The sequence below is a fragment of the Pteronotus mesoamericanus genome, unplaced genomic scaffold (assembly GCF_021234165.1).
Source record: "Pteronotus mesoamericanus isolate MK-2021 breed Mesoamerican mustached bat unplaced genomic scaffold, CSHL_Meso_final contig_100, whole genome shotgun sequence".
Taxonomy (NCBI): domain Eukaryota; kingdom Metazoa; phylum Chordata; class Mammalia; order Chiroptera; family Mormoopidae; genus Pteronotus; species Pteronotus mesoamericanus.
Genome location: NW_026554999.1, coordinates 655,315 through 681,682, shown reverse-complemented (window position 1 = coordinate 681,682; position 26,368 = coordinate 655,315). Strand labels below are relative to the sequence as shown.

General features: G+C 36.6%; 1 protein-coding gene and 1 pseudogene across 3 annotated transcripts; both read right to left on the bottom strand.

The window, feature by feature from the left end:
• Positions 1-1,715: 1,715 nt before the first annotated feature.
• Positions 1,716-24,387, bottom strand: PSMA6 (proteasome 20S subunit alpha 6). 3 transcript variants are annotated; one of them, XM_054587579.1, is made up of 7 exons: positions 24,203-24,387; positions 9,497-9,591; positions 8,961-9,042; positions 8,085-8,240; positions 5,177-5,355; positions 3,819-3,913; positions 1,716-1,938 (listed from the first exon to the last, which is right to left on the bottom strand). In XM_054587579.1, exons 1-7 carry the CDS (start codon positions 24,276-24,278, stop codon positions 1,881-1,883), a joined length of 741 nt encoding a protein of 246 aa, XP_054443554.1. In that variant the 5' UTR covers positions 24,279-24,387; the 3' UTR covers positions 1,716-1,880. The 3 variants fall into 3 exon arrangements, with proteins under 3 accessions (XP_054443554.1, XP_054443715.1, XP_054443633.1); XM_054587740.1 differs by having other exon boundaries at positions 24,207-24,345; XM_054587658.1 differs by lacking the exon at positions 24,203-24,387 and adding an exon at positions 23,608-23,791.
• LOC129071391 (selenoprotein K-like) lies at positions 12,944-13,439 on the bottom strand (annotated as a pseudogene).
• Positions 24,388-26,368: the final 1,981 nt, after the last annotated feature.

Genomic DNA, 26,368 nt, shown 5'->3' with positions numbered 1-26,368 from the left:
TGGAAGTGCCTATCACTAATTCACCATTCCAATGTTTGCTGTTTAGACTGTTTTTATTTTGGAAATGCTGTAGCTGGTCAGAGTATGTTTAATCTAAGCACTTCTACCTCTCAGGGGATTCCTGAAAATCCTTAATGGGTAATTTGGTGTGGCACAACTCTAAATCTTGGATTTGGGGGCTAGCAAGGGAATCAAGTACTTGGTTTGTGGTTCACTTATAAACCAAATGGTACAAAACTGTTTCTTCATAAAAAATGGGAACCAAGAGAAGGAAAGCCAGATGTCTATCCAAATAGCTTCACATTCATGAATGTCTGGACATATGGGCACTCTGATAAAATCCTAGTAAGGAATGCAAGAGTTTATTTATCAGAATGCCCTGTGGGTAAAGATACTTAGTTTTAAGATACTTTTCTTAGCATCTGTATAAGACCCCAGCAAACTGTTATCAATCCCATAGTTTTTTTTAAAAACCCGAAGATTTAATGTTCACATAAATAGATCTTCCAGTTCTTTTAAGCATGAACAATTTAACATAAAGCTATTTTATAATAGATTAATTCATGTAGATTTTGCATTACAATTATAAAAATCTTATTTTTCTGACAAAGAATTTTCATTTCTATCACTACAAAGTATTTTCTTAGAGGAAGACTGAGTTATTTGCTAGTCTCTTAATTCACAATTCCAGAAAGGTAGGTAGTCAGTCAAGGGTCTAAGAGTACAAAATTCCAGTCTGTTCAGGGAAGTAGTTCTATTTCCTTGATGGCAGCCTCTTCATAGAGTCCAGTGGATTTGGATGGATAATCCCAGAGCAGTAGCCCCTAAACTGGAAGAACCCCACTTCCCTTTTAGGACACTTTACAACTCATGACTCAGTTCTGAAGAGGATGTGGTTGGTAAAGTTTCCTGCTTGCAGTGGTCACAAGTTCACACGGCCTCCCCTCTCCTGGCCCTGGTGGCTATAGAAACAGGGACTGGTACTTAGACCAACAACCACTCACCTATAGTACCAGTTTCATTCTGCGCCAACAAGGACATGGAATGTATTGGCCTTAGACATTCCAAGACTTTTGGATCACCTGTAACAATTAAGTCACCAGGGAATCACTCTGGGAATTAAAAAAATTTAATTCTGTACATTAAATAAAAAATATTCCGAATATATAGTTTGTTCTCCTTAACATTGTTTATGGTGTTATCTCTACTATAGATCAATTCCTTAAAGTTGGTTTTAAATAATCTTAAGGTAGCAGAGAAAATACACATATTCTACAACTTTTCTAGCCCTACTGTTTCCCAAAGGTAACTACGATTTCTGCTCTTAAAAATATTGGTTCTTATTGTGTATCTCAAAACTGCCGAATATCAATAGTGCTAATCTTTTTACTACAATTAAAACCTTCAGTGGAATCAGAAGTTCAGGTCCAGAAATAACCCATTTGCACAAATGAGGAATTGTAAAATAAGGCCTTGCCTCACACTCCAACTTACAGTCAGAGAAAGTTTTAAAACTTGAGTTTTAGTTTGCTATTTATTAATTATATCATAAAGCTGTAGTTTAGATTTCTGGCAGTTAAGTTCCTTAAGCCACATAAACTTAGATCTCTATCAACAAAATGAATAAAGTCACAATGTGAAGATGGTGAACATTTAAGTCTGCATGTACTAAAGGCTTAATACCTAAAACTGGAGGTAAAAAAGACAGGATGCAATTATTTTCCAAAAGCACTGTTTTTATTTTTATAGAATCCTAACCACTTCAGTGGCAGGAGAGGAAGAGGTTCCTTTTTCAATCCAGGGGCCTCGATAATGTTGGTCTGTTGTTACCAAACACACAGGCAAGTGGTGTCACGGATTTGGTAAACTAACTACGATGTTTAGTCTCTCTCTGCTAGAGCAACAAGGTGAGCGTCAATCTCTGCTTCTGTAAGAATCCTAGAAGGCAAAGGGGGAAAAAACCCCAAACTATTTACTTTTTGAAAATTTCTACAACGCAAAATTCCAAACACACACAGAAGTAAAATGGGTAGTAATGAACTCAAGTGTACCTAACACCCAACTTCAACAATTATCAATTTATAGCTAGTCTTTAAAAATTTTATACACCTACTACTCATCCCTTTAGATTATTCTGAAGGGATTCTCAGATGTCGTATCCACTCCTTCTATACACAAAAACGTTTACTTGACATCAGATCTATAATTAGGTCTTTTGAAAACAAAACCTTTTTAGTTGCAGCAATGAGAGAAAATATTTAAATATAAAGTTGAACTACACATAAAGCATTCTATTTTAGCTCCTATGTCCAGACGCCTTTAAACCTACTATAACTCAAGTTTTATCAGCTGAGAGATAAGACACTCCACACTGAACATAGGGTATTTTCTAAATGATGTTTGCCCCCAAGGAATCAACTGCTTGGCAATCTTTAACGCAACCTATTACTGCTAGACTTTTAAAAAGTGAAACTGTCAAAGTGACATTACTTAGTGCAAACTGGGACAATGTTAGGTAGCTTATATAGTTGTTGATGTTTATGTTACATAGTCTAGTTATTATTTAAGTATACTTACTATGACAAAATCTATAAATGGGACAAGGGCTTTTTGAAAATAGAGGATCTTTGGTGTCTTATCTATTTAACTAACTGATGGAAATAAAAATTTTAAAGGAGGGTCTCAGAGTAGAAAAGGAAACAAAAACTAATTACAAGTCCTTTAGAGAGATCTGTAAATTGATGAAATTTTACTGTCAGGAGAAAAAAAAAAAAAGACAAACTTTTCATACAGGAAGAAAAAAGATAGAATAAAATTTTTTTTAATTCTATAAACGTTTCATGTTTGTATCACTTACGTATAGGCAACAAAAAGAACAAATCAGAAAAAAAAGGCACACTAACAAAAGATTCCTTGAGGTGTGTTTAAGCTTAGTTTATTTTACATCCTTTTTTCCTTCCCTGAAACACAACTGTGTGTCCTTATAATTGTGACCAAAGAATAGATACACATAAGAGTTAAGATGCCTTCTGCCAGCTCCTTCCATTTGTGGACTTAACTGAAGTATTTTCCATTACTCAAAAAGGCAACCAAGTTCATGATAAGTAACAACCTCATTGGGTTGCTGGGAGGATTAAATGAACTTGGATATGTTAAGTACCGGTACAGATTTGACTCATGGAAGCTGTTGATTTGTGGGAGTTAGTCACTTAGTTCACTTAGTAAGAACAGACAGACATCAAGTATCTGCAATTCAATGAGCTGTATTCAAAATTTGGGGCTTCCAAAGATCTCCAGATAGGGTCTGGTATATATTAGCAGTTCATATTGCTCTTCACTTAAATAACCACTAAATAACTGAGCTCCATTTGAAAAACCTGAAAACTACTTTGACAACTGGAATTTCTATTGACCTTAAGCTTGAAAAAGGAAAACACTTATGTTTACTTTACTCCTTATATAAACAAGGTTATTTTTTGTCACCTCTGGCATTAGATATAAAATCACTCTGAAATAAAAAGAAAAGCAGTTATGTCTGTCTCCGAGAGACATGTAGTAAGTTTTATTTTTTGGAAGGTATTTATTACCACTGTTATTTATTTATTATTATTTTTTAAAATAGTTTACTTTGACCTCCAGTAAGTTTTAAAACAGATCTTCCAGGTGCTGAAGGAAAAAAAAACTAAAATTGCAGTTTAAAAGAAAATTATTTTCTCCCTAAGTTATAGGACAAATGGGCCCCCACATGTCTGTCTTCCTAGGCTGGAATTTATCACTTGGCAAACTTCTTTAAGTACCTGGTCAATAATACAACTCACCTGAATTTAGGATTTTCAACTGTAACTACTCCAACTTCTATTTCTGAAGGTTTGAAATCAATTGATAGAACAGTAGACAGGCATGTAATTGCAGTCTGAAAGAAGTATCAACATTAAAATACAGTATTTTTCAGAGATTCCAAGCTTATTCAAATCATTAATTAACCACAAGGTATTCATTTTTGCTCAATGTTTTGGTGATGTAGTTTCATTGCCACACATTACTAACAGGTTGCTTAATTCTATCATGTCACCTGCCAATAAGAAGAAACTTGTTTATACCAATCTAGCCATAAACCAAAGGGGTCCATCAAACAAAATAGGAAGAGTCACACAAAACTGTCTATTTGGTTGATAACCACTACACGGTAGACACTATGCTTTGCACTTGGAGTGGGATAAAGAGAGGATTAAAATGAATGACATAGTCTTCTTTCAAGGAATTTACAGGATGACAATTTAAGAATGTTTTAAGTAGTTCTGTATCTGATGTGATTAATTACTTATGTAATTATGAGATGCAATAAAAAAACCTTTAAGAAACAGTTGACCAGGGCATAGTAACTCCCAGATGAAAACTAGCTTTGTATCTCCTGTAAGTATAAATACTGCTGCCAACCAAACATAAAAGTACTAGATGGTAATTTTTCCTTTGTCATTTGTCAGAATCATGTCATTACTCTTTAGAAATGGTGTATCCCAGACCCTCATTCCAAAATCTAAAATAACTTCTTGGCAATAAGTAAGAGGCTTCTTCAGTCTAATGTTAGTAAATATCTGTAAAAGAATTTTAGCTTGTTCTATCAATTTAGAAGTTCCCAATCATAATAAATAATCCCATAAAAACCCTGCATAAAGCTAGCACTATGTTTGTATCCCAGATACAATTTCTCTGCCAAATCATCCTGTGAGCATATTCTTTTTCTAGGAAGATGTTTGCTTCCCCTGAGAATTTGGTGTGTGATTATTTACTTTTCCTTTAGTACATCATAAGAGCAACATTACTAACTCAATTTTCTCACTTTTGCTACTAAGAAGTTTAAGACTAATTTGAATCATAACTATGCAGGTCTTCAGGTCTAGTCTTGATTCCTATTCTTAGTTATATTTTTCCATTTTATATGTGTTTTGTTGAAAGCAATTTCAAATGCATTATGAAATAAAAATAGGGAATTAAGTGAATAAAAGCAGTCCTCATTGTTTCCATGTCAGCTGAACAACATCAATTTTACTATTAAGTGACAAGCTTGGATCTTGTGACATAACCCAGGAACAGAGTTTATAGACTGTCAAGTATGCAATGATCTTCACTGTTCTATACAGCATAAAAAAAACTCAGCTTATTTTAACTAACTTACTTCCACTGTCTGTTCAAATGTCCAATCAAATTTCTTCTTCACTTTTTTTTCAAGAAAGCTGGTTGACTCGGTTTGTTTTACTCCTGCTGCAGTGGCTTTAAATCCACAGTAGTAACCTGCAGGATCACACTTGTACACCTGAGGGCCTTGTTCTTCATCTATACCAATTAAAATCATACCTAAAAAGAAAGACCCTCATTTAATAGCTTATACCTTTATACAACAAAAATTCTTAGCTGTTGTCATTAATCATTACTCTGGTCAGCTATTTTAGAATATATGTTTTGTTTTAAAAAAAAACCCAATGAACAAAATACAGGTTATCTCCACACATAAATTAAGTAACAGAAACTTCCATTTCGCTAAAGGTTTTATCACAGATTTTTAGAAAGTTCCAATGATCACAAATGTAATTTATAATTTTTTGAATCCTTGCTATTAATCAAAGCATGTTCCTTTGAGCACTATTTCCTGAAGGCGTTACTTGGTTAAATAAATTTGGAAAAAAATACTTTTCATATAATCCTTTTAGAGAAAACAATATACAAAAGCATATTAATTGTTCTAAAGTATTCTGCTGTACGTTGACCTACTTTTAGCTCAGTAGTTCTCAAATTTACTTGACCATGAAATACTTTCACTTTTTTTTTTAAGTTTAAGAACTACCGATTAAGGTTCCAGGGAACTAGAAGTGAATGTAACACACCTTGGGAATGCTGGAGCAAAGTGAAATACATCTAGGGGTGTAGGGGCTAATGTCAGCCCTGCACTGCCTGTCTTTGTTTCTGTTGGCATACGTGCCCTACTAATCAGTATAAACTAAATTCTAAATTCTAAATTAATATGTAAATTTATTACAAATATAATCATGTTATTAGAATGATAATAAGTTAAAATAACTACTGCCACCAAACTTCTTTCTACTCAGAAGAGAAGGTCACAAAGTATTAAGAATGGCTTAACTCGTGCTTTCTTACATTCTAGATTTGAACCTCTTTTTAAAGTTTTTTCTTTTAAAACGTAGTATGAACTGACTACTTTATTCACATTTATAGATGTTTTATAAAGTCTACTAATGAGGAATTTTCAACCTTATTTTACTGACAAACACTATGACAGTGATCAGATAACTGCTTTTTTCCAAGTGTTAATGTTACCCTGGAATTTTCTTTACATTTTATACTTTAATACATACAAAGTACAAGGGAAACACAAAAGAGATATCCACTTACTACCTGGGGGAAGCAAGAAACTCCTTTTCTACTCCAGGGTCTTGCAAGATGAGCAGGGTATAATAGGTGATAAGGACTTTAAGGGCAATCAAAGCAAAAGGAACAAGACACGAAAGGTCAGGGTACACCCAGGGAATGATCTGTGTATTACTGGGTATTTGGATGAGGGAAGAAAACAGTACAAGAAAGAGGCAACTTGGGGGTAAACTGTTAGGCGGTCAGCATGTGATATTAAGGAGTAAAGAATTACAATCTAGCCAATGAGTAATTATTTTTCCACAGGAGCAACAAACAAAATTTGATTTCAGAATAACAACTCATGCAGCATTAGGAAAGACAGGTTAAGAAACAGTGAGAAGGGAGAGAAGAGGAAGGTAAATTTAGTGGCAAAGGCAAGAGATGATGAAAAAGTGACAGAGGAAATTGAGAAGGAACACATTCTGAGGAAAAGCTTGATGACTAATCAGATGACCACCAAAGGTGGGGTGAAGGTAGAAAAGAAAAATAGAGGATGAAAGTAGGAAAACATTAATAATTTCAAGTTTGAAGTATCTGTGGGACACGGAGGAAGGGACTGGGCTATAAGTACTGTGGGAATGACTGGCATACAGGCTATACATGAAGCCATGAAAGAGGATGAGACCATATAGACAGAACAAAAAAGGAGAGAAGGCCCAAGGAGAGAAATCTGGTGAGCAACAGCACTGAGAGACAGAAGAACAGGATGAACTAAGGAAAGTGAAGTGGGGGAGAAAAGAGTACTGAAGAAATCAAGGGAGGATTTTTACGTCAGAGGTCAAAAAATAGGATTAGATGCTAGAGAAATCATTATATTGACTGTTTTAATTTTCATAAACAAATGACACTATGTCAGAAACACACATATTGAATTTTTCAGGGTAATATATTAAGTCTAAAATCAGCAAATCTTACCCCTCTCTCAATAAAATTTTACTTGTTTTGTTTTTTTTTACAAAAGAAATTTATTCTAGCCCTGGCTGGTGTGGCTCAGTGGATTAGGTGCTGGCTTGCAAAAACAAAGGTCAAGATTTGAATCCCAGTCAGGGCATATGCCTGGGTTGCGGGCTGGGTCCCCAGTTGGCTGTGTGCGAGAGGCAACCGATTAATGTATATCAATCACAATGCTGTTTCTCTCCCTCTCTTTCTCCCTCCCTTCCCCTTTCTCTAAAAGTAAATAAGTAAAATCTTAAAAAACTAAAAGAAATTTATTCTAAAAATATGAATCACAGGCATATGTGTGTGAGCCTGATTCTTTAGGGTGGTCAAAAAAAACCCCAAAAACCCACAAACAACTACATTGTTAGGATGTCCAATTTAGGCATTTCCTTCAAACTAGTAATCTAGAATTGCTGTAGAACTAACATTACAACAGCCTGATATAAAAGAGCAACTTGGATCTTTCAAATCACATACCCTAAATAGAAATGTTTTGACAGAAAGTCTAACAGCATCTAAAACTTAAAGATAATACTGTAAATACTGTTGTGAAGCCTATCTTTCATTGTTGATTTATTATAAAGATCTCCTCACCTTGTATAATTTCCAAACTACATGTTCAGAACCCAGGTGTTACTGAAATAACTTTCCTTATGTATGTTCTCTAAAAAAACACAACTAATTAATCAATTATTTGGGAGGCTTCTTAGTATACTTACAACAACCAAGAGGCCTCATTTCAGCATTCTGTGTGTAGACCTGAGAAATATCAGCAATTCTTTTACACAGCATGTCCACAGGAATCTCATAGCCATACTTGTATTTCCAATTAGCTGCCTCATAGCGTGCCCTCTGTACCTGGGATCTGCTGTCAGCTAAGAGCATAAAAAAGATTTAGTTCTTTACACGGAAAGAATGAAACTCCAGACCACCCAATTTTCCACGTATATGTATATATATCTCCATTATGACTTATGGAAAACAGAAGTGGTCCACTATGGCTTTTTCTTCGACCAATGAACAGTGAATGACAGCAACAAGTACATGACAAAAATAATATATTTTATGGTAAAGTTCTATAAACAGCACTGCCTTTTTATTCTGAGCCCTTCATCAGCTGTCAAAATAGTCTCTATAACTAACAACTCCCTAAGAACATGTTTTAAAGAGAATGTTTCTCTTGATCTTTTTTGGTAAGCTTGAATTTTCCCTAGATTTCAGAAAACAGAAACCCAAGGTAGTATTTTATAATTCTCACCTACTTCTAACCAGTGCCATTTTTACCAGGTTTGAGATATACTGATTTACATCCCCTTGAACTATTAACTACATCTGAAATATATCATCTATGAAAGGGACCTCAGCCTAGTTTCCCTAACAACAGTATAGATATCTAATTCTGTTATACTCATGAATTTAAAAAAGCTCACAATACTCTGAAGATATTGATACTAGCTTAGAAAACCACTAATCTACTCATATCACCTGAAAAATAAGGCATTTCCTTTAGTATAAAACTAGTATAAAAATTAGGATAAAACTAAAAAATAATTTGTAGAAAATAACAAATCTGAGTAGATAATCAAGACAATTACCTGTCATTCCTGTCATCACACAGCCAATGTTTTCAGTTATCTTGAATAAGTGAGTCACTGTGCTGGAATCCAGTAATTTGTCCTAATAAACAAAATAAATCAAGATAATTAAAAAAAAATCACCAGTCTCTGTGTAGTGATAAAAATAAGGATGGAATTATAATACACTATAAATAAATGTCTTCTGTTCACTTTACAGTTAACACCAATTTTTTAAAAAGGGAAGGGGGACTCTGTTTTCCTGTTTTAGATAGTGTGTTTCCTGGGAGCAAGGACTACAGCTCACCAAAGTGTGTTTCAAGATCCACGAAAAAAAAAGACCTAGAAATTCCACGGTGCTTATCATCACAAAGTTTAATATGCTGGTTCTGTCTACTCAGTTAAACTGTTCACAGTTGCTCAATAAATACTAGGAAAGCAAAGTCAAAGCAAGAATAATGTTAACATATACAGGTAACAGTATACCTTTGTATAAACTCATGAAAAATTCAGGCATTATATTCTGTAATAATGGGTATCTGGGTAGGATTACTTACAGGTACTTTCTTCTGTGTGACAACTACTGCACAGTCTTTCCCTCTGACAGCTACTGATGTAAGGCCACCCTGGTTGATAGCCTTAAAAGCATATTCTGGAAAACAGAATAGTTTTTTTAAAAGGCAGAATAAATTATCACAGATTCATGCAATGGGATAATAAGCAGTTATTAAAAAGAATGAGACAGAGCTTTAAAAGCTAACATGGAATGTCATCTAAGATATGAAAAGTCAAAATAACAATAATAAATCAGTTAAACCAACTCCATTTTCTTTTATTTTAATATTACCAAAATCACTTTTATCAGGCTTAAGTAGCAAATTTCAAATAAAGATTAAATTATTATATCACATCTTTATCAATTATGTTTTATCACTTTATGTAAAATATTTTTTAATGTATTGATTTTAGAGAGAGAGGGGAGGGTAGAGAAGAAGGGTGGGAGGGCGGGAGGAGAGAAACGACAATTTGTTGCATTCATTAGTTGATTCTTGTATGTGCCCTAACCAGAGATTTAACCTGGAACCTTGGCATACTGGGAATAATGCTCTAACTAACTGAGCTACCCAACCAGAGACATTTTATCATTTTAAAACTTGGTTTTGTGGCCACTATTTCTACTAAGTCTGGTTTAGCTAGGTCAAACTTAGTTGCTCTAAATTTTAATATTCTTTATTTCTGTTAACTTTTGATCAATAATTAATTTGACCATAAGCAGTTTTAATTGCTCTTAGATTATGTTGCACTGTTTTTTTTTCCTAACAAGCTGAATTTTCTGGATCATGTTTTTTCCATTTTTCCACATTACTTACAACATAGGAATCTTTAGTTTGTCTATAACAAACTTCAGCCTGTATACTTTTAGTTGTTGTCAAACCATTACCCAGGTTAAAACAGCTGCATCAAAGTAGTAGCATAAAAACAAACTACTTTTGCACCATGTTGTTTAGTTGATAATAACTGACTTTGGAGAAGAGAATTACAGGTGAGACTATCCCTTTCTATGTTATATATTTCCATAATATTTAAATTTAATATTTTGCGATTAGGAAAACAGCAACAGAAACTAATATATACTCATTGCAGGAAATATGAAAAAACAGAAGACAATATAAAAAAACATTCATAACTCCAATCAGTATCTACATTTTCACACATAATAGATGCTTTTAAATTCTGTCACGTATTACTCTGGGCACTGGATCTAAGGCCTGGCCTCATTTGTTCAAAGAACTATTGGTGATGAGGACTAGCTAAGGAATTTCCTATAACAGGAGCTATAATAAAAATCCTTCATCAAATACTTCTAAATGGCTATATATTGAAGAGGGAGAAAAAGAGTAAGAAAACTCTAGAAAAATCACTTTAAAGGAAATCCTTAACTCTAGCTCAGATTTATTGGCTAATTATAGTATTTTACCATTCCATTAAACTGCAAATAATTTCTAAAATACCACAAATAACTTCCAAAATATGTTTCTAAATGCTTCTTAGTTCTGTTTCTCACATGGCCAAGAAAATCAGATCATCCCTCCACAGATTAAAAAGAACTATAAACTCTAGACAAAACAATAACTATCTGAACAGACAAGAAAGTGGATCAAAGTAGGCAGATTCTAGAGGGAGAATCAATGTTTGGGAGAAAGGAATAGCATGGGGTGAATTTCCCATTTTTGTGGTTTATTGCCTGAGTCCAGGCTCCAGTCAGGGCTAAACACCCACAGAAAATTCAGTCCTTGTGGCCTAACGAACTAGAGAACAGTTTGAGGGGGAGGGTAACCATAGATGCTGGAAAGTGAGGGAGAGAGAGAAGGGAGCCAGAGAGGGAGAGCCCAACTTCTACATCTAAATGTGGCCCAAATCTCTAGCTGATTCCATAACTACAAGTACATGAAGGGGGACCCAAAAAACTCCGGAATTATCTTCTGAAGGGCAGTACAGGCTTCTTCCGTTGGGTCAGTGTACCAGCTGGTAGAGAGGCTGCGTTAGGCCTCAGTGAATTTTTTTAAAAAATTTACTTTTAGACAGTACAGGAGGGTAGGGTCTCCCAACTGGGGACCTAGCCTGCAACCTGGGCATGTGCCCTGACTGGGAATCAACCAGAGGCATTTAGGTTTGCAGGCCAGCACTCAATCCACGGAGCCACACCAGCCCAGGCTCAGTATATATATTTTTAAAGACCCTTTCAAAATGCATTTGCCCACTTCATGATGGGTTATTTATGAGCGTATCTGCCCACACCACACTGTTAGTCAGTTTTTGACCAAAAATGGCATGACCCCTGTGCCCCACCCTCCTTATTCACTCAATCTCACCCTGAGTGACCTCGGTCTTCACCCAAAGCAACCTTTTTTGTTTCCCTGGATGAGAAAAGTCCTCAAAGGGAAGAGGTGAAACAAACAAACAAAAAATTGGTGGAAGCACTAAAAGGCATAAAAATCGACGTTTTAAAAAAACTTTTTTGAGCAGTGGAAAAAAAGTCTTGATAGGTGTATTTTATCAGATGGAGAGTACTTTGAAGGTGACTGAAGTTTGAACATGTAAGAATAAATACACATTCTTAAATACATAAATTCGGGGGGGGGGTTGGCCCCCTCTCATAACAAGACAGATTCCAGGCAACCTAGCTAAGGATTTAAAAAAAAAAAAAGTGAAATTTTGAGCTGCCACCCAAATTAAGTGTCTCCTAGAACAAATCAACACTCTTTAGAGGAATATAACAGAATCCAGTCTTCACAACCTAGCATTCACAAATGTTCAGTTTAATCCAGAATTATTCAACATACAAAAACACACAAACCAAAAAACCAAAACCAAACCAAAATCAGGAAAATGTGATCCATTTGCAAGAGACCAACCCTGACATAATCCAGATGTTGTACTAGTAAGCAAAGTCATTAAAACTATGCTCAATGATATAATGGAAAATATTTTCAAGATGAAATGAGAAAGGAAATCTCAGCAGAGGAAGTACAAAAGAACCAAATAGAAACTGTAAAACTGAACAAATAATTGGAGTAAGAAAATTAATCAAATGGACTCAACTGCAGAATAAATAATGAATGGAAATGAAAATGAATAATATTAAAAAGGACGATGAGTCTGTGGGTCAACATCAAAAGGTAGAATATAATGTATGTGTCACTGAAGTCATATATGGAGAAACAAAATATTTGAAAAAATAATGGCTAAAATGTTTCAAATAAGGCAAGACATAAAATTCCAGATTGAAGATTCTGCAAACTCTAATTGGGCAAATACAAAGAAAACTGCACATAGGCTGACTACAGTTAAAGTGCTGAAAACCAAAAATAGGAAAAAAATTTGAAAACAGAAAATAAGAACGGATTATACATAAGAGCACAAAGATTTGAATTCCGCAGACTTCACTAAAGATAGTAAAACATCATTAAAGTGTGGAAAGAAAAATCATCAGTTCTGAATTCTATATCCAACAAAAATATCCTTCCACTGCTTGATGGTTTCCTTCTGCTATGAATGTACATGTCCAGTTGTCTGTTTCTTAGAACACACATGACCTTCCTCATCTACCAGCCATTGGAGGAGGATTGGGACCACGCAGATGGTTAATTAGACCCATTCTTGGTGGTCGGGGGAGTTTCCTAGGAATTCTTTTCCATTATCATATCTGGAATCAGATGAGTTTTGGTAGCCTCTCCTTTTTTCTCACACCTTGCTGAAGCAAAGTTTTGAAAAACAAAACCATGAACACACCTATTCCCCAGAAGAAATCTGTTATTCAAGATACTCTCCAGGGGACTGACACCAGATGTCTAATACCCATCCATCTGAGATGAAAACTCTCTTGCTCCTAGCTCCCCGCCTCTGGAGCAAGTGAGCAGTCTGACCCCTCAGACAAGATTTTACGGTCTTAGAGAAGATTTTATGAATCTGACCCCAAAGAGAAGAGAAGTAAAGGCAAAAATAAATGAACGTGACTATATCAAACTAAAAAAGCTTCTGCACACAAAAGACATTACCAAGAAAACAAAAAGGCAACCAACCAGAATAGGAGATATTTGCAAATTATAGCTCCAACAAGGGGTTAATATCCAAAATATATAAAGAACTTATACAACTCAACACCAAACAATCCAATTAAAAAATGAGCAGAGGACCTGAACAGACCCTTCTCCCAAGAAGACATACAAATGGCCAAGAAATATATGAAAAGATGCACAACTTCACTAGCTATTAGGGAAATGCAAATCAAAACTACAATAAGATACTACCTCACACCTGTTAGAACAGCTATTATCAACAAGACAAGTAATAACAAGTGTTGGAGAAGTTGTGGGGACAAGGGAACCCTCACTCATTGCTGGTGGGAATGTCAACTGCTACAGCCACTATCGAAAACAGTCTCATGGTTCCTCAAAAAATTAAGAACAGAGTTACCATAGGACCCAGCAATCCCTCTTCTGGGTATCTTGAAAACTTGAAAATATTTATTTGCAAAGATATCTGCACAGCTATGTTCATTGCAGCACTCTGCTCAGTGGCCAAGACATGGAAACAACTAAAGCGTTCTTCAATAGACGATTGGATAAACAAGGTGTGGTACATATAATATATATGATGGAATATTCCTCAGTCATAAGGTTAAATACTGCCATTTACAACAACATGGATGGACCTTGAGAATATTATGCTAAGTGAAATAAAACAGTCAGAAAAAGCTAAGAACCATATGATTTCACTCATATGTGGGATGTAAAACTGAAACTCATAGACACAGACAACAGTATGGTGGTTACCAGAGGTAAAAGGGGTAGAGGGGTTAGTAAACAAGCAAAGGGGCCAAATATATGGTGATGGAAGATGATCTGACTTTGGGTGGTGGGCACACAATGCAATATAAGATAATGTATTATAGAACTGTACACTTGAAACCTATGAAATCTTATTAACCAATGTCATCCCAATAAACTTAATTTTAAGAAAAAACCCTTCAATGAATGAAGGTAAAATAAAGACATTTCCAGATCAGCAATAAGAAATGCTAAAAGAAGGTCTTTGGGGTGAAGAAAAAAATGACACCAAATGAAAACTTCAATATTTAGAAATGAGAAACATCAAGAATGGTAAATATAAGATACTTTTATTCTCTTTCATTCTTTTAAAAAATACCTAAAATCATGTAATGTTATGTAATGTTACCTATATATAGGAAAGGGAGTAAATGGACTTACAAGGTTTCAAGATTTGAACATTTTATGTGAGATGATAAATATTAACTTAAGAAGGATGGGAGAACTTAAGCATGTATATTATAATCCTCAGAGCAACCAATAGAAAAAATGCAAAGTAGCCAAAAAGCTAATAGATTAAAATGAAATTCTAAAAAAAATCCAAATAATCCAAAAAAAGGCAAGGAAGGTGGTACAGAGGAACAAAAAAAAACAGAGAAACAGAAATAAATAATAAACTTTAATCATGTCAACAACTGCATTAAATGTTAGTGGTCAAAATATTCCAATAAAAAACAGAAATTGTCAGAATGGATACATAAGCAAGATTCAAGTGCATGCTGTCTACCAGAGACACACTTTAATAAATGGATAAAAAAGTATACCATATAAACAGTAAGCATCAGAAAGTTGGAGAGACTATATACCTTAAAAGAGTACTTCAAAATACATGAAAGGAAAACTGACAAAATTAAAAAGAGAGGTGGCCAATCCCACCCATTTAAAGATTGTAAAAATGCCACTCAGCCAACTGCCAGAAATAGACATGTACACAAAAGTAGACATGTATCATATGACCCATACTATCAACCACTAGACCTACCTAGTTGATACCTGAATACTGTTGGGAACAACTAAAGAATATATAAGCATATGATATAGTTATAATATAAATACACATGGTACATTTAACAAGACAGTTCATACGTAAGGCCATAAAACAAGTCTTGATAAACTTTAAAGTTCTGAAATCCTTAAGTATTTGAACACTTAAAAACACTTCTAAATAATCTATGGGTCAAAGAAGTAATCAAAAGGGACATTTAAAATTATTTTGAACTGAAAGGTAAAAAAATATAACAAAATTTGTAGGATGCAGATAAAACAGTGTTCAGGAGGGATTTTACTGTTATGGTGAACAGGCCCTAAGGTGGCCTCTCCACCACAATCCCTGCCTTCTGGTGTTCACACCTTTGTGTAATGCCCTTCCCTCGAGTGTGGGCAGGACCTACAATTTGCTTCTAAAAAACTGCTTATGGCGAAAGTAACAGGATATCTCACTCCTGCTTACATATGAGGCTGTCTTGCTAGCAGACTAGAGATTCTTCTTGCTGGCTTGGTAAGTAGCTGTATGGCAAGAAACCCCCTGTGAATAGCCAGCACATAGTTGGGGTCCTCAGTCCCTAAAGAAATGAATTCTGCCAACAACCTCAATGAGCTTGGAAGCAGATTCTTCTCCAGTTGAGCCTCGAGACTCTAACAGAGCTTGGACAGCACCATAATTGCAGCCTTGTGAGATCCTAAGCAGATGACCCAGCTAAGCCGTTCCTGAACTACTCCTGTCCTAAAGAAGCTGTGAAATAAGTGTGTTATTTTAACCTGCTAAATTTGTGGATAATTTTTATGCAGTGTAGAAAACTGACATATTGTCCTGATATGCCAAAGGTTGCAGGTTCAATCTATCAGGGCACATACAAGAAGCAACCAATGAATGAATAGGTAAAGTAGAACAACAAATGTGTGTTTCCTTTTCTTCCTTCCTCTCTCTCTTAGGGGAAAAAAAAAAAAAAATCAATAAACAAAATAAAAAAACTGATATAATACTTTTAACTGTTTATCTTAGAAAAGCTCTAAAATCAATGATGTAAGTTTTTCACTTTAATAAGTTAGAAAAGGGAAAAGGTAAACCCAGATTAGAAGAAACAATAAAGATCAGAAATCAAAGAAACATACAAGAGAATCTTAGCAAAAACTTGATTTTTTGAAAAATAAACAAAATTATAAATCCAAATGTCCCCAAATGATATCCCTGTCCTAATCTCTAGAACCTGTGAATATTACCTTATGTGGCCCCCTTAAAAGGATCTTTGCAGGTGTGATGATTAACTTAAGGACCTTGAATATGTGGAGGTTATCCTGGTGGGCCCTAAATGCAATCACATGTATATGAGAAGGAGAGGGAGTTTTCACACACAGTGAGGAAAAGGTGCTCTGAAGAGGGAGCAGTATGAGATTGACAATGATGCTGGTCTAGAAGACTGGAATTATGAAGCCATAAGCCAAAGACGGCTGGCTGCCTCTAGAAGTGGAAGAGGTAAAGAATGCATACTCTGAAAGCCTCCAGAGAGAGTATGGCCCTGTCTGACACCTTGATTTTGGTCCAGCGATACTGATTTTGGACTTCTGGCTTCCAGACAATAAATTTTTGTTAAGCCACCAAGTTTGTGGTAATTTACTAAAATGGTCACAGGAAACTAATACAAACCCCTAGCTAATCAAGGAAATGAGAAAACAAATCCCCAGTATCAGGACCAAAAGGGGGGTTATTACCATAGATATTACAGAGGCTAAAGAACAATCACTTCTGTACGGATGATTCTAATATCTGAGCCACCATTCTTAATTTTGCCTAATTTCAGTACCACATTTTCAATTGCTTGCTTTTATTACCCAATTGTTCAGAACACAATTTTGGCTTAAAAAAATATTCCATTTATGGCCATAGTGGGCTATTAGTTTGTAATACAAACTCTCTTCTTCCATTACGCTTCATATTCATAGACCTTGATCCTTCCCAAATCAATGTCTTTGCTTCTTTATGTCCAGCCTGGACTGCCCTCTCACTCTTATATCCATCTATCCAAAGCTTGCCCTTCCCCTTAGGCCTCTTTCATTTCCCATGGACTTTCGCTGATTGTCCCAGATGGGATTCTTCAACTCTTTCTCTGAATTTCGATGGCAATTCCTGTTTCACCACTAATTTTAGCATTTTAAAATGTGTATCTCTACCCTCCATATCCAGGCTGGAGAATCAAAGAAAGTAGGAACCAAGGAAATTTAAAATTAAATTTGCAACCAGAAGGTACTAAGTCAAAGGTTGGGCATGGACCCAACCCAATTTACTCAAGTTGGTTTAGAATACAGGGTTTTCTGGAAAGATTTATTTTTTAGAGGGAGGGTAAGGGAGGGGGAGAGGGAGAGAAACATCAATGCTCGGGAGAAAGTATCTACTGGTTGTCTCTCACATGCCCCCAACCAGGAACCTGGCCTGCAACCCAGGCATGTGTCCTGACCAGAAATCCAACAGGTGATGCTTCCATTTGTGGTACGACACCCAACCCACTGATCCACACCAGTCAGGGCTCTAAAAAGACTTTAATTAAAATCAAGATTTGTTATTTTAGGAAAAAAAAAATTCTGTTAATACCTGACCCTCATTCACACTTAGCAAAATCATCTAAGGCTGGCATGTGTTTTGTAGTTTTCCACGGTTTCCCCCTACTTGTCATATCTCACCTAGCCTGTTTTACTCATTTGTATTACTTATCTGGTCTGCTTAAACACAAAAGAGAAAAGCAACAAAAGATAAAACTACCCCCACCACATAATAAAATCTTGTCTCATAAAACAAAAAATATTTTACACATTAAAAAAATGCTCCTCAAGAGAGAATGCAGTTGTGAATTTACAAGGACTCATTAAAGGGGTCCTCTTCCTCTCTCCCTCTCTATACAGCCTAGTGGTAACCAACAGAACTGTCTGTGATGATGGCAATGTTCTATATTTGCACTGTCCAGTATAATAACCATCAGTTACACATGGCTACTGAGCACAAGAAATGTGGCTAATGCAACTGAGGAACTGAATTTTAGTTTATAGTTTTTAAAAAATTATCATTCCTACTGTTCATCTTCTAATTCTCTGAACTTCTCAGTCTTTATCACTACTCCCATTTATCTCTTCAGACAGCTTCTTAAATATTGGTATTTCCCAGGATCCTGTCATTTCTCCCTGTCCCTGGATGATTTTTATCTTATCACTACTAACTCTGTCATCTTCAGCTCTGAACCCATACTTACAAATGCCTATTTTGCCCACAGGCATGTACAAAAATAAACTCCTCTCTCTATAAATACTTTTCTTATAGTCATTATCTCAAACAATGGTATTCCTAACTGCTCAGTTTTTCAAGCTACAAACTTGGGTACCACCCCAAACTTACCTGAGTAGCATCCTCGATTCTTCACCTCTTCTCTCAAATGTCCACTCAGGTCTACTCTGAGTTTCCTTTTCCTCTTCCTCTGTCAATACCTTACTCTACTCATTAGGATTTATGAAGATTAGTGAACAAGCTTCTCCTTACTGGTTCACTCAACTCTCCTGCATCCTGACTTAATATTAATCCTGTCATTCTAAAAGACTTCTGCTATCTATGTCTAAAACCCACGGGATAAAGTCCAAACCTTGCATGCCACACAAGTCTCTTTAAAATTTTTGCTACAATCTACTCTTCCAGTTGTCACTGTCTGTGTTCCAGGCACAATAACCTATGCACTGGTTCTCCAGAGTTTCCGTATCTAATCTCCATCTAGATCGATTCATCTTCTCTGGGGGAAACCCTCCTGGTTCTCCCTGGCAGTGTCACTTCCCACAGTACCCTGCTTTGTACAGTTATTTTAGTACTCATTGTGTTGCAATTTTCAGTAAAATTCTGTATAAATGAATCACCACTATAATGCTATTACCATAAAACATATATTTTGTAATAATTTCCAGAAAAATTGAATCTGCAAGAGTAAAGGATCTAGAGACAACTTAATAACTAAAGAAATACTGGTAGGGCCCTGGCTGGTGATGCTCAGTTGGTTGGACCGTGGTCCAATAAATTGAAAGGCTGCAGGTTCAATTCTGGGCAGGGCACATGCCTAAGTTGTGGGCTCCATCCGCAGCTGCGGTACATACAAGAGGCAACGGATCGGTATTTCTCTCTTGTGTCAATGTTTCTCTCCCTTCCCTCTTTCCCCTCTCTCTAAAATCAATAAGCAGGCCCTCAGGTGAGAATTAAGGGAAAAAACAGTGGTAGGGTAAAAAGTAGTATCACAGTACATAGCAGAGGTGAGCAGAAAGCCTAATTAAGAAAAAATAGAATGGTTTATGGGCAGCACTTTAAAGGCTTTCTTATTTATTGAAAATATATTTAATTAAAAAATTTTTTAATCCTCACCCGAGAATTGATTTATTGATTTTAGAGACAGAGGAAGGGGGGGAGAGAGAGAGAGAGAGAGAGAGAAACATCGATTGGTTGACTCCTGTATGTGCCTGGACCAGGGATCAAACCCACAACTTTTTGGTGTATGGGAGGACGCTCCAAATAACTGAGCCACTCGAATAGGGCCATATTTATTTTTTTAAATCCAGATTTTACATGCTGTAAGTAGTAATTATACACTTTATTTCCATCACTAAAGATTTGGGGTTTTTTTGATAAAATTCCAGAAACCTGCAAAACTATTAAACACTATTCTGTTAATCTCAGTAATCTGTTCTTCAATGTTCAAGATTATGCAGGAAAATGATAACTGATAGCCCATTTATCATTTTTACATGGGAGAAATTATAATGGATTATCCTCAACCATGAGTCCCCAATTTCTTAAATGGTACCTTAAATAGTAAAATATGTATCTGTATGTAAGTATTTGGTTGAACCACATGAAACAGCCATTGTATAGGTTAAAAAAGTCAAGATCAAAAGTTAGGTTTATATGGTTCAACCTAACAGCAAACCATATGATTAGAATGTAAATTGCTTCCTTCATCACAAACAAAATGATTAATAGCTGTTTTGTATAGAGACCTCTTTTCCTCAATAATTTCTTACTCATTCTGCTTCCTTCCTTACAAATTTTTCCCAACTTTCCTGGGACTCATTTGTATAATACTACGAAAAAACAGGAGCTAAATATAAAAGGCACTATGACAAAAAGTTCAGGACAAGCATACAATGCCCGACCACGGCTCACAGTATGACCTGCTCGGTGCGATGCTAGCAATAGTGGAGATGCACGTTCCCTTTACGTGTGCTCATCAGCATCTACAGGTGATATTGCGGTTCTGCTGATTACAGGAATGTACCTCAAGGATTTTCTCACTCATAATTTTGTTTAAAATGCTGTACTGAGTTTTGGGAGATAAAAAACTTTCTTCCCCCACATAAACATGGACTGGGAAAATGATCCATACAGTCTATAAAGTCTGGTTATTAAAAAAACAAGAAATGTTCTCTGGGGAAGGCAGGATATGTCTACATTCGATTTCAATGATGTGTGACTACATTTTGTTATTAAGATATTTTGAAGTTGTTCATTCTGTCTTTCCTTAACCTTGTAACTTAACTGGGAAGTGTGTCTCATTTTACAGTGCCTCCAAATACTACACTTTTAAACAGAGATCTTCAAGCAGATCGAGTCACTAGAAAGCTGAGTACTAGTGGGAAGGGGAATAGGAAGTTTCAAAACATAGCAGTGTTTGACCACATTACGTTTTTTGTGTAGTTACATTAGATATGTAGATTTGTATGCATGTGTGTGTACACACAGGCATTTAATTTCAAATTAGATTCAAGGAAGGCGAGAATTCTGGGTTGAGAAACATTACTTTAAAACAAGATTTTTTTTTAACAGCAAAAGAGGCAAATAGTAAGCACTTCTCAGTCCATTTATCTGTAAAACTCCTGATTCCATTTTTATTAGCCACCTGTTTCTTCCTGACAGCATCCTTCACAGAAATAGTTATTGAACACTTACTATGCGATGCTGTTAAGTACTTCACATTTATAAGATAGGTGGAATTATTATCTCTCTTACATATTAAGAAAGTTCTCATTGTTGGTGTGGAACAGGGCCTCAAACCCAGGAATCCTGGCTTCAATACACAATGCCACTCCTAGATTAGAAAATTGTCCTCTTCAGTCTGCCTCCACCAGTCCCTCTCTCTCTTGTTCATTGTCAGTAACTTCCCCTCCCAGAAGCAACCAGGCAGCGCTCACATCCACCTGGCCTGAAAATTCAAGTGACTGCTCCTTTCCTCTCTTGCCAGACCTATCCAGCAGAAGGTGAGCAAGCAGAAGAGGCTGGCTTGAAAGTAACCAGGCTTATTTGCTCCACTTGGGGCTTAGTTCCCCTTTTGATAGCTTGGGAAATTCCTAAAATTAGATTTCAAAGCTAGATGCTCTGTATATAGCTCTACAGTTTTTCTATACATACACCTTGAATACACACGTCAACAAAATTTATCAATAGTTACAAAGGGTAAAAATGACAATAAAAAAATCTCCCTACTCCCTGGAAGCAAACACAATCAATGATTTGTTTATAATTATGGTTAGCATTGTAAATTTAAATTGATACTTCTATTTTTTTGATTTATCAACTTTAGACTACACTTACCTCTTGACTCCCAACTATGAAAGATGAGGAGCATGCTCACCTTTCCATTAATCTTTCTTCCCCTTGTCACCTCCCATGTTTGTTATATTATTTTCCCACTGTCAGTGTTAAAGTTTGCACTCTATAATTTTTATATACTTTGTCTTAGGTGGATTCTAAAATTTACAAATTATTGGGTTGGCCAAAATGTTTGTTTAGTTTTTTCCCCTAAGATGGCTCTAGTAATGCTTTAGTAGTCTTTAATGCTTAGTAGTTAGATTGTATTGTGACAACTATCATATCAACATGCATTTTTAAAAAAATCAAAATCGGTGAATTTTTCTGCAGCCATTTTAATATTGAAGATGGAAGAATATACGCAACATTTTCGACATGTTATGCTTTATTGTTTCAAGAAAGGTAAAAATTCAACTAAATCACAAAAAAAGATTGTGCGGTGCATGGAGTAGGTGCTGTGACTGATCAAATGCGTCAAAAGCGGTTAAGTTTTTTGGTACTATTTACATTTATGCCAAGTAATTCTTTGCTGTGGGGTTGTCTTATGCATTGGAAAAAGTTAGGAGCACCCCTGACCTCTATCCACTAGAAGCCAATAATGGGAGATAACTATTCAGGGTTATTCAGGGTGAGGCAGCTTGCCCTGAATAACAAAATATCCAAATCAAAAAGTTATCAGTGAAAATGAAAAATGTGTCCTTTATGGAAAAAACTAAACAAACTTTTTGGCCAACCCAATAATAAAGAGCATGTATGATATTGTGGTAATGCACATATATTTCACTAGCGAAGCAAGCATGGATGGGAAATATTCCAGAACTACAGAGCATCTAATCTAACAGCTCCTCCTTCCCCACCAAAAGCCAAAGAATTAACAGGAATCTAATAACATTTACTGAGCACTTAATACTGTGCTAAGCACTCTACATACATCACCTTATTGAATCCTCAAAACTACCACATAAGGAAGGGACTATTAGTTCAACTTTGCAAAGAGAAACTAAGGCTAAAGTTGTATCGCTTGGTCAGCTAATATGGAGCAGAGTAGGTATCTGAATCTCAATGATAGCTCCAAGGCCTGAAATCTTCACCACAATACTGCTTGCTCACACTAACTATTCTTTCACTTTCCTTTTCCTAGTACTGTCTAATTAGTGTCCTGAATAACAGAGTGTTGTTCAACAAGGCAGAGTTTAAAATCATTGTTTAGATATTAATGATCAAAATATTGACCATATTTTTCAATTGGAGGATGAGTTAAAAGGGTTACTGAATTACCCAATATGATATTGTTTCTTGCTACACTATATACAGTATGTAGTCATACAATGGGGGGGGGGGGTTCATTCCAAATTACCTTTAACTCTATTTCTAAAATTTACAGGTGTAAATCAGGCTCTCTTGATACTAAATTTTATATAACAAAAGATTAAGGGTTCGAGTTATAATCATAACCTAAACCCTGACACCATTTTGATCCAACAAAATACACTGTTATACTAAATAAATGATAACTAGTTTAGACTTTCCACTAATACTTTCTTCAATAAACAGCTAGTTCGCCACACATCATCTACAATTCACAACCAGCTTTTAAACGGCGGGAGCAGTCAAACAGGTTAAGAGTGGATATTACTTTCAAGAGCAGTTCTAGAACTGACAATCACTCATTTACCAGTTTTCCAAAGATGTCCTGAGCTCTGTAGATATTAATAATTTAGCATCTTCCTTTTTTTTTATCCGTTTGTTTACGTTATCTGCCATTCCCTTTAAGTTGTGAGCTTCAGCATGAGAGGGTGTGACATCTTTGCATCCCCTAGGACACACAGACGGCTCTAAATGCCTGCGTGGAAACAACCACAGGACAAGGAAATGCATGCTGCAAACAAAGGAAAACGGAGAGGGGACGTTTTAATTGGGAGGTAAAGGAACCAATTACTCCTTAGAGAAGTACAGACGTTGCGTCCACCTAGGCCAAAATGTAAAAAGTGAACAGGCGTCCGGAAGTTGGAGTCAGATATTACAGTCCTACCTTCCTTAGCTCTTTACTGTGTCCAGGCGGTGAGGCCGCTCGCCCTGAATAACAAGAGGCCTTCAGCCTTCGGGTCCCTGATCCCTGCCTCCAAACTGGGGTGAGAACACCACGGGACCTCAACCCAAGCTAGGCCCTTCTGCCCCAACTCTGACCATGTTTCAGCACCGGGCTAAACTTCAGGCCGTAACATGACAGAGCAATTCCAATCCACCAAAGGTGCACCTGGTTAACTCACCTACTTGGTAGAGCCGGCCTTCAGGTGAAAAAATGGTAATGTGGCGGTCAAAACCAGCGCTGGAACCTCGAGACATGTTGGTGCACCCACTACTTCAAGAACAGTATCTGGGCCCCGCAGCTCCCGCACCAGGCGCACTAGCCCCTCCGGAAGTTGAAGCGACTGCTTCCGGTGCATCGGCCGGCTCCATCCGCTCTGGAGTGCCGCTCACGGCTCCAGCGTCTGTTGGTGCGCGGAGAGAGCCCCGAGGCCCCGCCCGGGTAGGGTGTGGAGAAGGCTTACGCAGGGCTTCGGTGTGCGCTTGCGTCAGCCTCACGGCGGAGCGGCTTCGAGAGACCGGGTGAAAGTGGAGTTGTGGCGGTTTAGAGCTGTCATCTGGAGAATGCATTGACTATAGCAAGAGAGAAAAAAAAAACTTCCTTGGGGGCCTAGATTAGTGACTTGCCTTTCAGTGTGATATAAATGGATCGTATATTTCACAAGTCTCGCATTAGTCTTGGCCCCTGCATAGCGAGCGTGTGTCAAAGATTGCTGGCGTCCTTTCCAAACTTTTCTTTATTCTCTCACTTCCTATTGCGAGGAGAAATGGATTGCAGCCGTTAATTTTAGGTCAGAGGAGAGCGGGTTCTGGTAGCCAATGCCAAAAGAAAAATTTTCTTCTGGCTAGGCAAGATCTTTTCATCAGCAGCCCTGACAGTTTTGTCTTAAAAGTGCAATTGAGGTTGAGATACAGTTGTAATGGAGGAATTAGGAGGTTAAGTAGCCTTGATAGATAATGAACAAGAACAGAAGGAACGGGGCTCAAAGCAGGCTGGCGTTGGCAGGGGAGGGGGGAGGAGGGGCGCGGGGGTGACTAATGAGAGTAATTCCAAATAGGCGAGGTAGCTCCCGGGTGTTTTTTCAAACTCTAAAACTGTGCCTATTTTGATTTTACCCCAAGGCACAGTTCTACTTAATATACAATGCAAAACGTGATGCTAGGCTTGTGGGCCCCTCTGCCCCATAGTTTGTGCACCAGGAAAGCCGGATATACCAAGGCTTCTGGCACTTTAATGCCTGTTGTAAGCACATGCTGAAGTAGGGATTCTTATCTCTTTAATGTATTTTCTCTGAAACTCACTTTCCACTTAAATGAAAAAAATTTGTAAGAACCTCTTAAGCAGTTTCTTGAGGAAGCTCCCGTTTCTCGAGGTTGTTTTTTTTTTTAAAATAAACTTCTATTTTATTAACCTAAAAAAATTTCAAAACTGAAACATGATTGAGAAAATACTAAGTACGAACAGCATTCTGGCACATAGGGTACTTTCCAGCTCTGGCTAATTCCCAAGTGTACTGATGAAAGTTGTCCCTTGCTATGGCTCAGGTCCCTAGACGCAGGACCAACTCCTCTGGTCCTTTTGAGTATTTTTCTCAGACTCTTGAGTGAGCTTCGTGTAATGTAATTCCTACAGTTTGCCTGCATACTCATAGATAAAAAGCATTCTCGGTAAGGCTGCTTGGAGGGTGAATTTATTTAGTCCCATAGCTTCAACAGCTCTCTGTATTCTGATATCTCTCAAACCTAGGTCTTTAGCTGGACCTTTTCGAGTGCTAAGTCTTCTCTAATTGTCTATGGGATATTTTTCAAGTTGAGAAACATGGTATCTCAAAACCCAGCTTGTTGAAAACAGAACTCATTATCTCATCTCTTCCCTCCAAAGCTAATTCCTGCCTCTTGTACCATGCTTTCCAAGTCCTCAGAGCCAAATCCTTATAGCAGTCTTCAGTTCTCCAAGACTTCCTATTCTGTCCCCACATTATCACAATTCTTTTTTCTCCTCTCCTTTTTTGTTATCTATAATTTTGTTCACTGTTTATTGTTCCCCTATTCCCCTAATCTAAGCTCCATTAGGTCAAGACTCTTTGTTTTGTTCAGTAGTCTAGCTCAGGCAACTCGAAAAATACCTGGCATATATTAAGTGCTCGATAAATAGTAGTTGAATGAATGGATCCCTTATAGCACAGGGGTTAGGAATGCATCCTTGTCTATGTAAACCTGAATTTAAATCCCACTTTTGACAGTTACTACATATGTGACTTCATACAACCTCCCTAAATCTGGATTCCCTTATCTGTTAAGTTTGGATAAGATCCAATTCATGGGGGCTGTTTTGAGAATTAAATGAG

What these genes read in the sequence shown, in the direction of transcription:
- PSMA6 (XM_054587579.1), bottom strand. Translation starts at nt 24,278, where the DNA reads ATGTCTCGAGGTTCCAGCGCTGGTTTTGACCGCCACATTACCATTTTT. An exon ending in AGGCCGGCTCTACCAAGTAG is followed by an intron (nt 9,592 to 24,202) that starts GTGAGTTAACCA and finishes TCTGTTTTCCAG; the next exon opens with AATATGCTTTTAAGGCTATC. An exon ending in TCACACAGAAGAAAGTACCT is followed by an intron (nt 9,043 to 9,496) that starts GTAAGTAATCCT and finishes TTTGTTTATTAG; the next exon opens with GACAAATTACTGGATTCCAG.